The 14,957-nt window shown below is 40.4% G+C and overlaps 1 protein-coding gene across 3 annotated transcripts in view; it reads left to right on the plus strand.

Moving 5' to 3' along the window:
- The window catches only part of LOC129646617 (aldehyde oxidase 1-like), a 69,949-nt gene that overhangs the window by 17,834 nt on the left and 37,158 nt on the right, over positions 1 to 14,957 (plus strand). For all 3 annotated transcript variants that reach the window (XM_055573055.1, XM_055573056.1, XM_055573057.1), the window contains 8 exons: positions 216 to 367; positions 570 to 663; positions 2,319 to 2,428; positions 4,593 to 4,777; positions 6,114 to 6,276; positions 8,456 to 8,548; positions 12,567 to 12,736; positions 13,083 to 13,212. In XM_055573055.1, the coding sequence (XP_055429030.1) occupies positions 216 to 367; positions 570 to 663; positions 2,319 to 2,428; positions 4,593 to 4,777; positions 6,114 to 6,276; positions 8,456 to 8,548; positions 12,567 to 12,736; positions 13,083 to 13,212 (1,097 nt within the window). The remainder of the gene's footprint in view (positions 1 to 215; positions 368 to 569; positions 664 to 2,318; positions 2,429 to 4,592; positions 4,778 to 6,113; positions 6,277 to 8,455; positions 8,549 to 12,566; positions 12,737 to 13,082; positions 13,213 to 14,957) is intronic.

Raw genomic sequence — 14,957 nt, forward strand, 5'->3', positions numbered from 1 at the left:
ATCTCCTGCATTGGCAGATGGATTCTTTACCACTGCACCGCTTGGGAAGCCCACCTCCATTCCCAAGCACTATTCCTGCCATCACCACCATGACCACCAATAGCAGGGCAACATGTATCCAGCATAAAGATCCCATATCTGCAGTCTAACATCTAATGGGCATTTCCAGGTCAGCAGTGATCACACTGTGTTCTCTGCAAATGATTTCATTTCAGGGCTGACCTTAGGTGCCGCTGTCAGCCTGGCTGAGGTGAAAGACTTCCTGGCTAATGTGACCCGGAAACTCCCTGAGGAGAAGACACAGATGTACCACGCTCTCCTGAAACATTTGGAAACTCTGGCTGGGCCCCAGATCAGGAATATGGCTGTATGTATTTGATGACAGTAATGCTAGTGTGTGCCCCTTGAATGGCCATTCCCATCAAATCGTGACATATTTATTCTTTGAGAACAGACAAAAAGAATAGTTTTCCAAAGCTTTGATTCTTGTAATAAGCTTGATTCTTATTTTACCACTTGTGTCTTTATAATTTCACAACTGGAGTGAAAATAACCCATTCTTTTAAAAGTCTTTAGGGGGCCACATAGTGAGCAGGCATCCAGATTCAGATCTGAACCCTCTCCTGGCTGTGGGCAACTGTACCCTCAACCTGCTGTCAAAAGGTAAGTGACACCTCCTTCCTGGGGCTTATTAAACCCTGTTCCTCCTCTCCTTTTGCCTCTCCAGGGTTATAGGAAGTCCAGATTTGACAATTAGCATTCTTTCTAATATTAATAATTCCACCTTCCTTTTCAGATGCTTGGAAAGTTAGTCAGTCTGGTCCTAATTGTGCATGCACCTAGCGTCTTCATCTCCTTCCTTTGGAAGACTTCTGGTAGATATTTTCCTATGCTGGCTGCCTGACCAGTGTTGGTGATTGTCCTGCTGTAATCTGAAGAGTGAAGAGACCTCTAGGCTCATACTTGAGCTGTCATTGATGGAAGCCTGCAAGTCTTTTTCTATTGAACAGTGGTTGAGCTTCAGCCTATACTTTTTTGAGTTTTGTTTTTGAAAACCAAGCCTAAGATTTTTTCATTTATTTCTTTTATTTCAATTTAGTCAAAAATTATTAGAAAGATTCAATTGGTCCTCCATAAATCTGTATTTTTTTATTTAAAAATATATACTAACTTTCTCTTACCTGCATCGTTCAATGCCAACTCTTCAGAGCATCTAAACCACAAAATTGTCTTAATGAAGAAGCTGTATATTCTGTACTAGGTTCATCAGTCCATATTTCTCAATTCCACATAAATGTATTAATATATGAAACTTGTTTTTCTCTTTCTGACTTACTTTTTACCTCACTACAGTTGACTCAAGTTTGTTCCTTTTTATGGCTGAGTAATATTCCGTTATATAGATGTACCACAACTTCTTTATCCATTCATCTGTCAGGGGACATATATACACTATCATGTGTAAAACAGTTAGTGGGAAGTTGCTAAATAACACAGGGAGACCAGCCTGGTGCTCTGCGATGACCTAGAGGGGTAGGATTGGGGGAGGGGAGGGAGGCTCAGGAGGAAAGGGATATGTATATAATTATGACTGATCCATGTTGTTGTACGGCAGAAACCAAAACAAAATTTTCCACCCATTAAAAAATAAAGTTCTAAAAAAGATGTATGTTCAGTTATCAATTTAAGTAACATCCTTTAAAAAATCATTCATGGAGAATTAGGTTTTTTGATCTAAATATAAAGATTAAAAGAGTCTTAGTTTTTATCCCAAAGTCCTATTTCATTATTGCTTTAAATAGTTCCTCCCTCTGATATATTGATTAAAGAACAGAAACTCTTTAGGTGCTGAGAAAAGATAGAAACAATTAAGACGACATCTCCCTAGTATAAAAAGTCATTAAAGGCAATTTATTCACTATTGTACTGAGTTCTTGAGTATACACAATAAATGTTTGTTGAATGACTTGCTTAGAATATCAAAAGATATTAATATCTTCTTTCTTCTCACAAATCTCAGAATGAATCGTATTGTTCAGCAAGTGCTTCCTAAGGTCCTTCTCTGCCTGACCTCTGGGCTACTCACCTAGATATTTTTATTTGTAATCAAGAAAAAAGGCAAAATAAAAATAAAAAAGATGGACCCTAGATGGGATGAAGCACTGCAAGACGCTATTACATGGTGAAAGATTTTTTTAAACAGGAAGAGCACTTCTTTTCCCGATCAGTTTCCTGTATTTGGTAGAATTATTTCCCAAATTCTGGGGATTTGTTTAATAAAGAACAGATGCCAGGGAAAGTGTTCTTTCTTTCCACAGAAGGAAAACGACAGATTCCTTTAAATGAGCAGTTTCTCAGAAAGTGCCCAAGTGCCGATCTTAAGCCTGAAGAAATCTTGATCTCGGTAAACATCCCCTATTCAAGGAAGGTGAGACTGTCCTTTCAATTTCTTCATTTTACCTTTGAGCATACAGCTTGTTAATTCCAACATATAAGAGAGTTTTAAAAAAGGTGTTGAGTGGGGTAGTGGAGAATATGAGGATCTGCGAATATTTTTCACTTGTATTAAGTACTCTCCATCATTCCTAGAATCAGGAGACCTTCGACTCTGCTTCTCTCTCCATCCTTCTCTCTCTCCCTCCCTGCCTCCCCTCGCTGAAACCAAGCTCTAAAGTTACCTTCCTACAGATTTTTAAAAATTCTTTGTACTGTGAGGCTTTGTCACAAGTAAGACTGGAAACTATACCTCTACTTATACCTTGAGGTTTTGAAGAAGCTATAAATTTACAATAGAACTTAGTGGTAGGAAGAAGGGCTTTGGAGTCAGACTCAAGAGTGAATCCTAGTTCAGACCTACTGAATCAGTCTGAGCCTTGGATTCTCATCTGTAAATGGGAATGATTGAGCCTGCCTTGGAAAGTGTATGATTTTGCTGGCTAAGGCTGCAAAGAACCACAGCCTCAGTGGCATAACTACACTCTTCCTTCTGGAGGCCAGAAGTCTGATATCAAGGTGTTGGCAGTGTTGATTTTCTCTGAAGCTTCTCTCCTTGGCAAGTAGATAACTATCTTCTCTCTGTGTCTCCACATGGCTTTCCCTCTGTGTCTATGTCCAAATTTCCTCTTCTTATGACGACACCTCATTTATCTCATTTTTAACTTAATTGCCTCTTTAAAGACCCTAACTCCTAATACAGTCACATCCTGAGGAACTACTGGGAACTAAGACTTCAAGATGTCACTTTTGAGGGGACACGGTTCAGCTCAAGAGAGTGTGGCGAGCATCCGGTGAGGCAATGCATTCAAGCTGCCTAGTGCATAGTTGTCGCTCAGTGTGTTTCTACCAGTGCCACTTCACTTTTGCTTTTTTTTTAATTTTATTTTATTTAACTTTACAATATTGTATTGGTTTTGCCATATATCAAAATGAATCCGCCACAGGTGTACATGTGTTCCCCATCCTGAACCCTCCTCCCTCCTCCCTCCCCATACCATCCCTCTGGATCGTCCCAGTGCACCAGCCCCAAGCATTCAGTATCATGCATCGAACCTGGACCGGCAACTCGTTTCATATAAGATATTATACATATTTCAATGCTATTCTCCCAAATCAGCCCACCCTCTCCCTCTCCCACAGAGTCCAAAAGACTGTTCTATACATCAGTGTCTCTTTTGCTGTCGTATACAGGGTTATTGTTACCATCTTTCTAAATTCCATATATATGTGTTAGTATACTGCTTACTTCACTCTGTATAATAGGCTCCAGTTTCATCCACCTCATTAGAACTGATTCAAATGTATTCTTTTTAATGGCTGAGTAATACTCCATTGTGTATATGAACTACAGCTTTCTTATCCATTCATGTGCTGATGGACATCTAGGTTGCTTCCATGTCCTGGCTATTATAAACAGTGCTGCGATGAACATTGGGGTACACGTGTCTCTTTCCCTTCTGGTTTCCTCAGTGTGTATGCCCAGCAGTGGGATTGCTGGATCATAAGGCTGTTCTATTTCCAGTTTTTTAAGGAATCTCCACACTGTTCTCCGTAGTGGCTGTACTAGTTTTCATTCCCACCAACAGTGTAAGAGGGTTCCCTTTTCTCCACACCCTCTCCAGCATTTATTGCTTATAGACTTTTGGATCGCAGCCATTCTGACTGGTGTGAAATGGTACCTCATAGCGGTTTTGATTTGCATTTCTCTGATAATGAGTGATGTTGAGCATCTTTTCATGTGTTTGTTAGCCATCTGTATGTCTTTTTTTGGAGAAATGTCTATTTAGTTCTTTGGCCCATTTTTTGATTGGGTCATTTATTTTTCTGGAATTGAGGTGTAGGAGTTGCTTGTATAGTTTTGAGATTAGTTGTTTGTCAGTTGCTTCATTTGCTACTATTTTCTCCCATTCTGAAGGCTGTCTTTTCACCTTGCTTATAGTTTCCTTTGTTGTGCAGAAGCTTTTAAGTTTAATTAGGTCCCATTTGTTTATTTTTGCCTTTATTTCCAATATTCTGGGAGGTGGGTCATAGAGGATCCTGCTGTGATGTATGTCGGAGAGTGTTTTGCCTATGTTCTCCATCACTTTTGCTTTTAGTGGGAGTTCGTGTCAGCCTTCCGACAAGCCCAGCGGCAGCAGAATGCGCTCGCAATAGTTAATGCGGGAATGAGAGTGTGTTTTGGAAAAGGAGATGGCATCATCAGAGAGTTATCCATTGCATACGGAGGCGTTGGTCCAACCACCATCCTCGCAAAGAATTCCTGCCAGAAACTCATTGGAAGGTATGGAATCACGTCCTGAGATTCCAGGGAACCAAGTGGCTCTTTCTATGGTGACATGTAATTACAAGAAGAAAAATATTTACCACCTTTCTGTTTAATGACTTGGAATTCTAACAAGATTTCATGATTATTTCCATGTGTCTTAGTGAATCCTGAAGTGGGCACCATATAGTGTGTGTGTGTGTGTGTGTGTGTGTGTGTGTGTGTGTACCCATCTCCCAATAGTATTGATATAGAGACACAGTAAACAAAATGAGTAAATCTGCATTCTTTATTGTGAGAGAATAATTTATCATTATGAAAGATTCATTATGGGAGTTTGTTTTTCAATAACTTGCTAAGTGTATTGCATACCTGGCTGTTTATTTCTACAGGTAATAACTTGACTATAGATATAGCCATTATTTCTTAAGCCTTCACTAGGTATTGATTACCATTTCAGAAGTAATAAACTAATGATTAAAACCATGATCTTGGTCAAGCCACACTGCCTGGGTTAGAATCTCATTTCAACTCCTATAAATTATGTGATCTCAGTCAGCTTACTTAATCTTACAGTACCACAGTTTCCTTATCTATCAAAAGGGAATAATCATATCTCATGCCTCATAGGGCATTTGAGAGGATTAAGTGGGTGAATACGTTGTTGTTGTTCAGTACCTCTGACTCTAGGACCCCATGGACTGCAGCACGCCAGGCTTCCCTGTCCAGTCCTTCACTCTCTCCAGATATGAATACATATATATGAATACATGTCTCCCAGAATCAATACATGTAAGGTGCCTAAGTAAGTAAGTGTTAGTCACTCAGTCATGTCTGACTCTTTGTGACTCCACGGAGTGTATAGGCTTCTATGTTGATTGAATTCTCCAGGCAAGGATACTGGAGTAAGTTGCCATTCCTGTCTCTAGGGGATCTTCCCAACCGAGGCATCGAACCCAAGTCTTCTGCATTGCAGGCAGACTTTCTACAGACTGAGCCAGCAGTAAGCCCCAGAAAACAGAATTAAAACAACCTAGCATGCAGTCAACATTCTAGTGATATAAAGGGCAGTTACTCCTGGGTTGAGGACTTAACACAAGTTGTCATTTCTTTCTCATGACCATTCCAGGAGGTAAATTCTACCATGATTGCCCTTTTACAGGTGATGAAGTGGTGTGCCCAGGTCAGACACCCTGAGAATGGTGGACTGTGATTTGAACTTGGATTGCCTGACTCTGGAGCTTGTACTGTTTTTTTTTTTTCCATTAAATTGTCACTCTTTGTCTTACCTGTTAGCTGAGCTTGTGGGGTAGTGAGTCCTGTTGGGCTAGGAATCCTCTTTTGAACCTCACAGGCCCTGGGATGAAGAGATGCTGGATGCAGCTTGCAGGCTGATTCTGGACGAAGTCTCCCTCCCAGGCTCAGCCCCAGGTGGGAGGGTGGAGTTCAAGAGGACCCTCATCGTCAGCTTCCTGTTCAAGTTCTACCTGGAAGTGTCACAGATTTTGAAGGGGATGGTAAGTGGAACTGACCACATGTTCACTTTCCCAGGCCTGGGGGCCTCTGAGAATGCCCAAAGCAGGAAAGGCAACAACTCCTGCCAAAAAGCTATCGAATAGAGTAGAAAAGACAACCCACATCAGAAACTCACGGGCTTGCAGGGCATATGGCAGGCCATCTGTTGATGGGGTGTGTGCTTGGGGAAAAATTGCAAGTCAAGCACAGAGTTGTGTGGGATCTGATTTAGCACCACTCACTTATTTTTCTGACCTGTTGTGTGTCTCGATGGTGTTCAGAGAACTTGTTACTGGTTTGAACATATTTTCCCTCAGAAAAGCGTTTCTTCCACTTGCTGAGGTTTACCTTTGTATGTTTGGCTTTCTTCTCTGGGTTCAACTTTGTTTCTCTCACTTGTAAGATGGTGATGGAAGCCTCTCCATAAGGTTACTGAGAAATGGATTATCATAGGAAAAGGCTTCCTATGGTCCCTAATACTTCAGAGAACCATGGTGAAGACTGCCTAATAATCATAGTCGTAATCATCCGGGCATTCTTGCACCTGGTCTCCCTTATGACAAACAATTAAAGTTTACAAGACTGTTGACTAGGAAGGACACAACAAAAAAATATTTATCTCAGAATAAATTTACTGTACCCAAAGGGAACTTGAACCATGTTGATCACATTAATCCTAAACAAGCCCAGCTAACAGGTAAGACAAAGAGTGACAGTTTAATGAAAGATAAGATCACTTTTTATTTTCCTTGAAATTATTAGCATTGTTCATGGCTTCTGATCTAGTTTGGTCTGGTGGCAAGACCAAACTAGATCAGAAGCCATGAACAATCCTCATGTGGTATAGAAATTAGTATGTATGATAAAAAAATAAGTATGTGTGATCATAAAAGAGTATGATCACTTTAAATTAGAGACATGGAGTTCTCTCTTAGCATTGCTTCTGTAGGTATCTTCTCATTATACATGAGTAGAACAAAAACCCAGAACAGTCGTATCAAAGTTTTCAGAATAGAAGCTTGAAATCATATATAAGTGACTTATTGTCACCAGGTTATCCAAAGAGAGAAAATAAAGCCAACTCCTTCAATTAATAGTAAAGCAATATAATTTATTGAATGAATCCAATGATATAAATTACAACTTCCATCTTATAGTCTTTTACCTTCAATTCAATTTCCTCTATTAATATTGCTCTACTATTCAAAAGAATAGGCTTTGTTGGCTTTAATTTTCTCTTAAAAATTTTATATTGTAAAAAATAGCCATTAGGTGGTACAGATGAACTTACTTGCAAAACAGAAATGGAGATACACAAACTTATGGGTACAAAGAGGGGAAGGGAAAATGGGATGAACTGGGAGATTGGGATTGACATATACACAATACTATGTATAAAATGGATAACTAATGAGAACCTACTGTATAGCATAGAAAACTCTACTCAGTGCTCTGTGATGACCTGTAAGGGAAGGAAAACCAAAAAAGACGAGATTTCTGAATATGTATGGATGATTCACTTTGCTGTACAATAGAAACTAACACAACATTATAAAGAAGTATACTCCCAAAAAATTAATTTAAAAAATAAAAGAAAAAAGAACCATTAGGTGCACTGTTTAAAATCTTGTGTAAGGATCAAATGACCCAGGTTTACTCAACTCTAGGAAGTGTTCCTCCTAGGGCCCTAGAATGCTTCCTGTGGGAGACTGTGGCAGAGAGGCAGCCCCAGCATCTTCCCTCCTTCCTGGTTGCCCAGGGGATACAGAACAGAGTTTGATACTTGTTAGCAATGGTGCACCTTTGCTCTGACCTTTTCCTGGTTTAAATCCTCTCTTCCTTTCCAACTATTTACTTAGCTTCTACCTTCCTGTTTTATTGGTTCGTAAGTCCTCAAATCGTTTAGGAAGGCATGTGAAAGAATCCTAAGAAACATAAAGATATTGGGAGTCAGTAATCTACTGTACTCACTTAGCTCTTCATAAAACATTGTCCTATGAATGGATCTTCCAGAGGTGTGTCCTGGAGGTCAGGGAGAACCCTGCTTGTACTTCCAGGATTCTGAATTAAGCAAGTGCTTAAGAAAGGTTAAACTTCACAGCAGAGCTAAGAACCATGCTAGCCTCTCTCCCAACACCATTCTGGCATATTTTAAATATCTACAATGGTTCTACTTTTCAGGACCCTGTTCACTATCCTAGCCTTGCAAGCAAGTATGAGAGTGCTTTAGAAGATCTTCATTCCAGACATTACTGGAGTACATTAAAGTACCAGGTTAGTGATTTTCTTTTTCTTTTTTTTTTAAATTCAAAAGACCCAGGCTAAAGCTTCTTTACGTGGACATCCCACTTACCTCTCAGTGATTCTCATGACTTTTTAGCCTGAACTCCCCTTCTGGTGAAACTACAGCCTACTTAGTGTTGATTAGAACTTCAAAATCAGTGAAGGATTGTGATTAATAATTAAGCTAGCAATGGTTATTTTTTTAAATGTCTGTTTTGAACTTGAAGAGTTCAAATGTGTTTTTGTTCTGTGGCTTTGTACCACTGATATGAACAAGCTGCCTAGTCTTCCACATGCCCTTGCCCTTGCCCTTGGCCCTGTATCAGGGCTGTGGGCTGCTTTGATTTTATTCACAGAGCCCTTGGAGGCTGATGAAAATGCAGTAATGCTTTTTGAACGAGCTGCTGGGTTATTTTGTTTGAATGTGGTGATCCTTTGTTCTCCCAGTCTCCCTTCTCTAAGTGTTTTCTCTGTGAATTAGAGTTTTAGAGCTGAATCAAGCATGAGTTCTAAGAGTTAATTTCAGGCTCTCCTAATGAACGCTTTTAGAACAGAATTTCTCATAACCTTCAAATGGAATTTTCAGCTACAATGTCGTAAGAGTATCACCTGAAGTCATCCTATTGGTCAACTGGATAAGATCACTGTGCTTTTCCTTGAAATAATTAGCAAGAAACTTTACCTTGAAGGTTTTATTAAGTGAAGAACATGAAAAGGCTTTTAAAAGATTCTTTTTCAATAGATTCAGTTCATTGGATCTATCGTTGGACTTAGTTATAAAACCTTGCAGTATGTTGTAATGAACAATGAAGTTGATGTATACCTCTTCAGTTTTTAGGTTCAATATGTTCAAAAGTCAAATACACCAAACTCCATTGAAAGTGTTGAAAGTGATCATTTTGAAAGTCAAAAATAGCTTCCCTTTTCCCCAGTGTAAAATACAGTTACTGCAATGTTTGGCTTATAAACACCTTAACATTGCCTTGACCATGGAATAAACTTCAACAACCACAGGAAAAACAACAAATGAATGGGCTTTTAAAATCATTCGGAGAAAAGTGATAATCATCACATAGCTTGTTATTATAGATTGCAAGACCAAGTTTTGGAAGTAGTGTATTTCTCACACAGATGTTTTGATTTTGTTTTTGTTTTTTTTCTGGGTTTTCACACACACAAATACCCACTTTTCTAGAGGAACTTCAGCACTGATGACCAGCATTTTTTTTTTCTCCAAATCAGAGATCACCTGTTAGAGGTGACAGCGTTCTTTCCTCCGTGGTGTCTTTAGCTGTATAACAAGCACAAGCAAGGAATCAAATACACACTCTTTCATTAGTAGAGTCATTACAACTGGCTTTTAAAGAAGTGTTACATCTTAATCAATTTCATATTTATATAATATGTTCATATTGACTGAATATGTAAAATGTTCTCTCATTTTCCCCCTTCCTCTACATTTGTGACCTACTAGAGTCGGATACGACTGAGCGTCTTCACTTTCACTTTTCACTTTCATGCATTGGAGAAGGAAATGGCAACCCACTCCAGTGTTCTTGCCTGGAGAATCCCAGGGATGGGGGAGCCTCGTGGGCTGCCGTCTATGGGGTTGCACACGAGTCGGACACGACTGAAGTGACTTAGCAGCCACCTTTAGTTAATGGTACTTAGGCCAAGTTCTAAATTATTTTTATTCATAATCTTCTGCTTTCTAGTTTATATAAAGTCAGAATGAACACACACACACACAAAAGCTCAGCTAATACTAATTTTTTGTGCCTTGTATTGTAGTAACTACGAAATTGAAGTTTACATTTAAGTGAAACAAATATGGACTTTAAAACAATAAATGTTAATCAGTAAACGTATATTTTGCTGCAAAACAGTACATTTTATATGAAATAGGAACGAGTTCAGAGCATCCAGGGCTTCCCAGGTGGCACTAGTGGTAAAGAATCCACCTGCCACTGAAGGAGACTCAGGAAATGTGAGTTTCAATCCCTGGGTGGGGAAGATCCCCTGGAGAAGGGAATAGCAACCTACTCCAGGATTCTTGCCTGGAAAATCCCATGGACAGAAGAGCTTGGAGGGCTACCATCCCTGGGGTCGCCAAGAGTCAGACAAGACTGAGCACACACACACCACTCTAGGTGGTAGCGAACATCTCATTTATTGTCAATATGCAACGTGTAAGCTTTCTCAACTGCACATTCTGGGACTCAAATACGAAAGTATGTACTTGTAGAAAATTTCCCATGCGTGCATGCGAGTTGCTTCTGTCGTGTCTGCCTCTTTGGACCCTACAGACTATAGCCCGCCAGACTCCTCTGTCCATGGGATTCTCCAGGCAAGCATACTGGAATGGGTTGCCATGCCCTTCTCCAGGGGATCTTCCCAACCCAGGGACTGAACCCTCATCCCTTCCGTCTCCTGCATTGGCAGGCAGGCTGTCTACCACTAGTGCCATCTGCCTTAAATGATACTGATTTAGAAACAGCTTCCATGGCTTCTTTTCCCCCCAGGAAAGGTCTTGACCAGTAGGTGTTCTGTTGGTGACTGTTCTGTCTTCCCTCCTGCCATGTGCTGCAATCACTGTGAGCCTCATCTCAGAGAGAGTCCCTGCCCCAACCAGGCTTGGGCTGACCCCGTGAACAGCAGTGTAGGGCAGCAGGTGGGATGGGCAAGAGAGGCCTTTAGCTCCTTTAGCTCTCTCTGGGCCTCACCTTGGCTGACCAACCTTGGGCCCAAGTCTTCTCGAGCAAAGGCTCTGGGCATCTGGCCTCAGCCCTGGTGCCGGATGAAAGACTGATCCAGTGAAGTGTGGATGGGATGGCTCAGCACTGCATCACAGGGCAGAACTCCAGGCCTCAGAGCTGCCTTCTCCTTTCAGAGAGTAGCCTTTAGATGGTGGCTGCTTGACTGGCCATTTTCCTGGAATTTCCACCTCCCACCGTTCCATCAGCAGCACCTGTGGCAACTTTAGCCTTGCCCCTAGTATCTGAACTTGTTCTCTTGTAGCTGTTGTTTAGTTGCTCAGTTGTGTCTGACTCTTTTCTGATCCCATGAACTGTAGCACTCCAGGCTTCTTCTGTCCATGGGATTTCCCAGGCAAGAATCCTGGAGTGAATTGCCCTTTTCTTTTCCAGGGCATCTTCCCTACCCAGGGATCGAACCTAGGTCTCCTGCAATGCAGGTGGATTCTTTACCACTGAGCCACTAGGGAATGTCTCTTAATTCTTCTTTCTTCATACCTCCCATCTTCTTCTTCCAATAAGCAACCAAGAAAGCTAACAATTCTCTCATATTTGGAATACTGGAGGAGATGTTGTATTTCTTAATTTCATTTTGGTTAATGAAACACATGTAAGGTATTTATGGTAGCACAAGGTATTTATAAAGACAGTGGCAAGACATTTTACTCCATGGGTCTCTAAGAAATAGTAACATGAATGAATCATTACTCAAAATGCAGCTTTCTGTGTCTTCATTCTTTATCAGGATTGTCTAAGTGATGAGTCTTACCATTGGTAAGACTTCCTCACTCAAAATAGAAAATAAGAAAAACTCTTGTGATTGAATGCGCTTGATATTTTCTGCAACCATGATAATTAGGCTTTTCTGCAAATAGTACACGTGACATGCCTAGCTACAAGAGTCGGATAATTTTGATAACGAAAGTTAAGGATATACATGAGCGTTTGTAAAAAGATGTAATTTTATATAACCAAGAAGAAAGATTTATATTCATTTACTTACACAAATAGATCCTGTGTTAAAGATATTTGTGGTCTATATTCAAAATAGTGGGGGAAAAAAATAAGTGGGGGGAAAAATAACACCATGGCTACACATCCCAGTTTGCCTACTGAATGACTGAAATAAGTTTACTGTCCTGGTGTTATTAATAGTGATGTTTTTATTTTCATAAGTGTTCTGGCTTGAATGTAAATTATGTAGAGTTGTGCATAATATGATTATAAAAATGATATATTGGTTATCGATTAAACAGAAGGCAGACCTAAAGCAGCTTTCTCAAGACCCAGTTGGCCATCCCATCATGCACCTGTCTGGTATTAAGCATGCCACAGGCGAAGCCATCTACTGTGATGACATGCCTGTGGTGGACCGGGAACTGTTCTTGACTTTTGTAACAAGTTCAAGAGCTCACGCTAAGATTGTGTAAGTGATCAAGTTTTTATCCAACAAACAATAAAGATTGCTTTTGGGGGATAAGTCATGTTAGTGAAAAGTAATTGTCTGAAGAGGATAAGCTATTTGTTGGCAATGTCCAATGTAGATTTGAAGTGAAATGGGGTTGAAGTGTAGGATTTACTACAATTTGTCTCTCCATAGAAAAACGTCATTGTCCCAGAAATTCTTTCTCGATTGTGTGGCATAGAACTATGTTAAGGTTTGGGGGCATATCTTCCCTCTCTTGTATCTTATTCTCTGATGGCACATTCTCCCATGGCCTGCAGGCTGTGGGGCTCCTCTGAGTAGCTCTGTTCTGTGTGTTCTTGTCTAGGTCTATGGATGTCTCTGCAGCTCTCAGCCTGCCTGGGGTGGTAGACATCCTGACTGGGGAACATCTTCCACGCATCACCACCACCTGTGGCTTTTTAACTGACGCTGATCAACTTCTGTCAACAGATGAGGTACTGCATTTTTGCTTTCTGTTTTAAAGGTAACTTCCTCAGGGACTTCCCTAGTGGTCCGGTGATTAAAACTCCAAGTCTCCATTGTAGGGCGTGTGAGTTCAGCCCCTTACCTGGAACCTAAGATTCCACTTGCCTCTCGGTGTGGCCAAAAAAAAAAAGTAACTTCCTCAGTTATCGGCACTTCATATTTTCTTAAAGATAGCATTGAATTTGGCACATCGTAAAGGATTCCAATATTCTTTGAATGCTTATTATAAATCACTATACTTTTTTTTTTAATTTTATTTTATTTTTAAACTTTACATAACTGTATTAGTTTTGCCAAATATACTTTAATAGTGAATTAGTTCAAAAACGTTCATATTCCACATAAGTAAGGAAGTTGGCTAGTTATATAAAAGACACTTGAGTGTTTCATCTTTTTTCCTAATGGTGGTAAGATCATGTGCTGCTTTCATACTTAGGAAAGGATAAATGAGAGGAGAATAATGAGAACTTTTATTTGCTGATCCTTTCCCTGAGAATCCTTGCTATGGTTCCAGTCTCGGTGTGTCCAACGTCCAAGTTCAAGTGATATCCCCACTATGAAGCCTTTCCTATCCTTTAACCCAGGAGTTCTCTCCCTGTCTGAACTCACCCTGACTAATTCATTCATACACTGTGTATTCAACAGGCATCTTTTAAGTGAGCACCTGATGGAGGTGAGCAAGACCCGTGTGGTCCTTGTCCTCGCAGAACTTAAGGAGAAGGCAAAGTGAACCTATATTTACACTTTCTACCCTGTACTGAGCTTATTTATTTCAATGTCTTATCTATTTCCCCTACCTGGTAAAATGTCTGGAGTGAGAGCCCATGTCTGATTCATCTGTAGATTTCACGCTGCTTCCTGCAAAGCAGGGTGAATAAGCAGAAGAACAGCGATAGCACTATTGCCACCTGAAAGTGTCAAATGATAAAAAACGTTGACTACTGTATCTGAAGTCATGAGGAAATGCAGCCAGGGCAGTGTCCAGAAGGTTTTCTGCTTAACTTCCATTCAGTGTTCACCCAAAAGAGCTTCATCATTTGGAAGAGTCTCTGCCGCTGGCTCTCGCTAGGAGGCTTAGTTGATAAAAATGAGTTTGGTGACTGAGTGTCTGAAGTCAAGGTTGCACTCTCCCAAGGCAGGGCTGTATGGTCCTGGAAGACGATGAGAACTCTGGCTTTGCATAAATGTTAACTAGACAAGCAAAGCCATCTTGGGCCACACGATAGCACAACTCCCTGAGGTGTGGGGACATTGACTTTGAGCATCTCAGGGCCGTGCTTGTGTACCAGGTCATGTGGCAAACCCCATGTGTGTGGAGAGCAGAGAGCAGAGCCATTGTGAATGATTGTCTCTGTTGGTTTCATCCCGATTTTAACATTTGTCCTTATCATGCTATATCTTTAAAAAATCATTTCATGGCAGAAATGTTAAACACACACAAAAATAGACTACAATGAATCCCCATAAAACCATCATCCAGCTTCAACAATGATTAACATCTGCAATTCTTGTTTCATTCATCTACCCACTGACCCCACCCACCTACACCCAACAAATACATGTGTGTGTGTGTGTGTGTGTGCGCGCGCGCGCGTGCGCGCCTGTGCCTGGATTTAACTCTTTTTTACTACCATTTTTATCTGGTGATAAAACTACTATATGCTTACTGTAGAAAAGCCCTAATAATCTAATGTCAATCTGAAAAATGAGTGAT

The sequence above is a fragment of the Bubalus kerabau genome, chromosome 3 (assembly GCF_029407905.1).
Source record: "Bubalus kerabau isolate K-KA32 ecotype Philippines breed swamp buffalo chromosome 3, PCC_UOA_SB_1v2, whole genome shotgun sequence".
Lineage (NCBI taxonomy): Eukaryota > Metazoa > Chordata > Mammalia > Artiodactyla > Bovidae > Bubalus > Bubalus kerabau.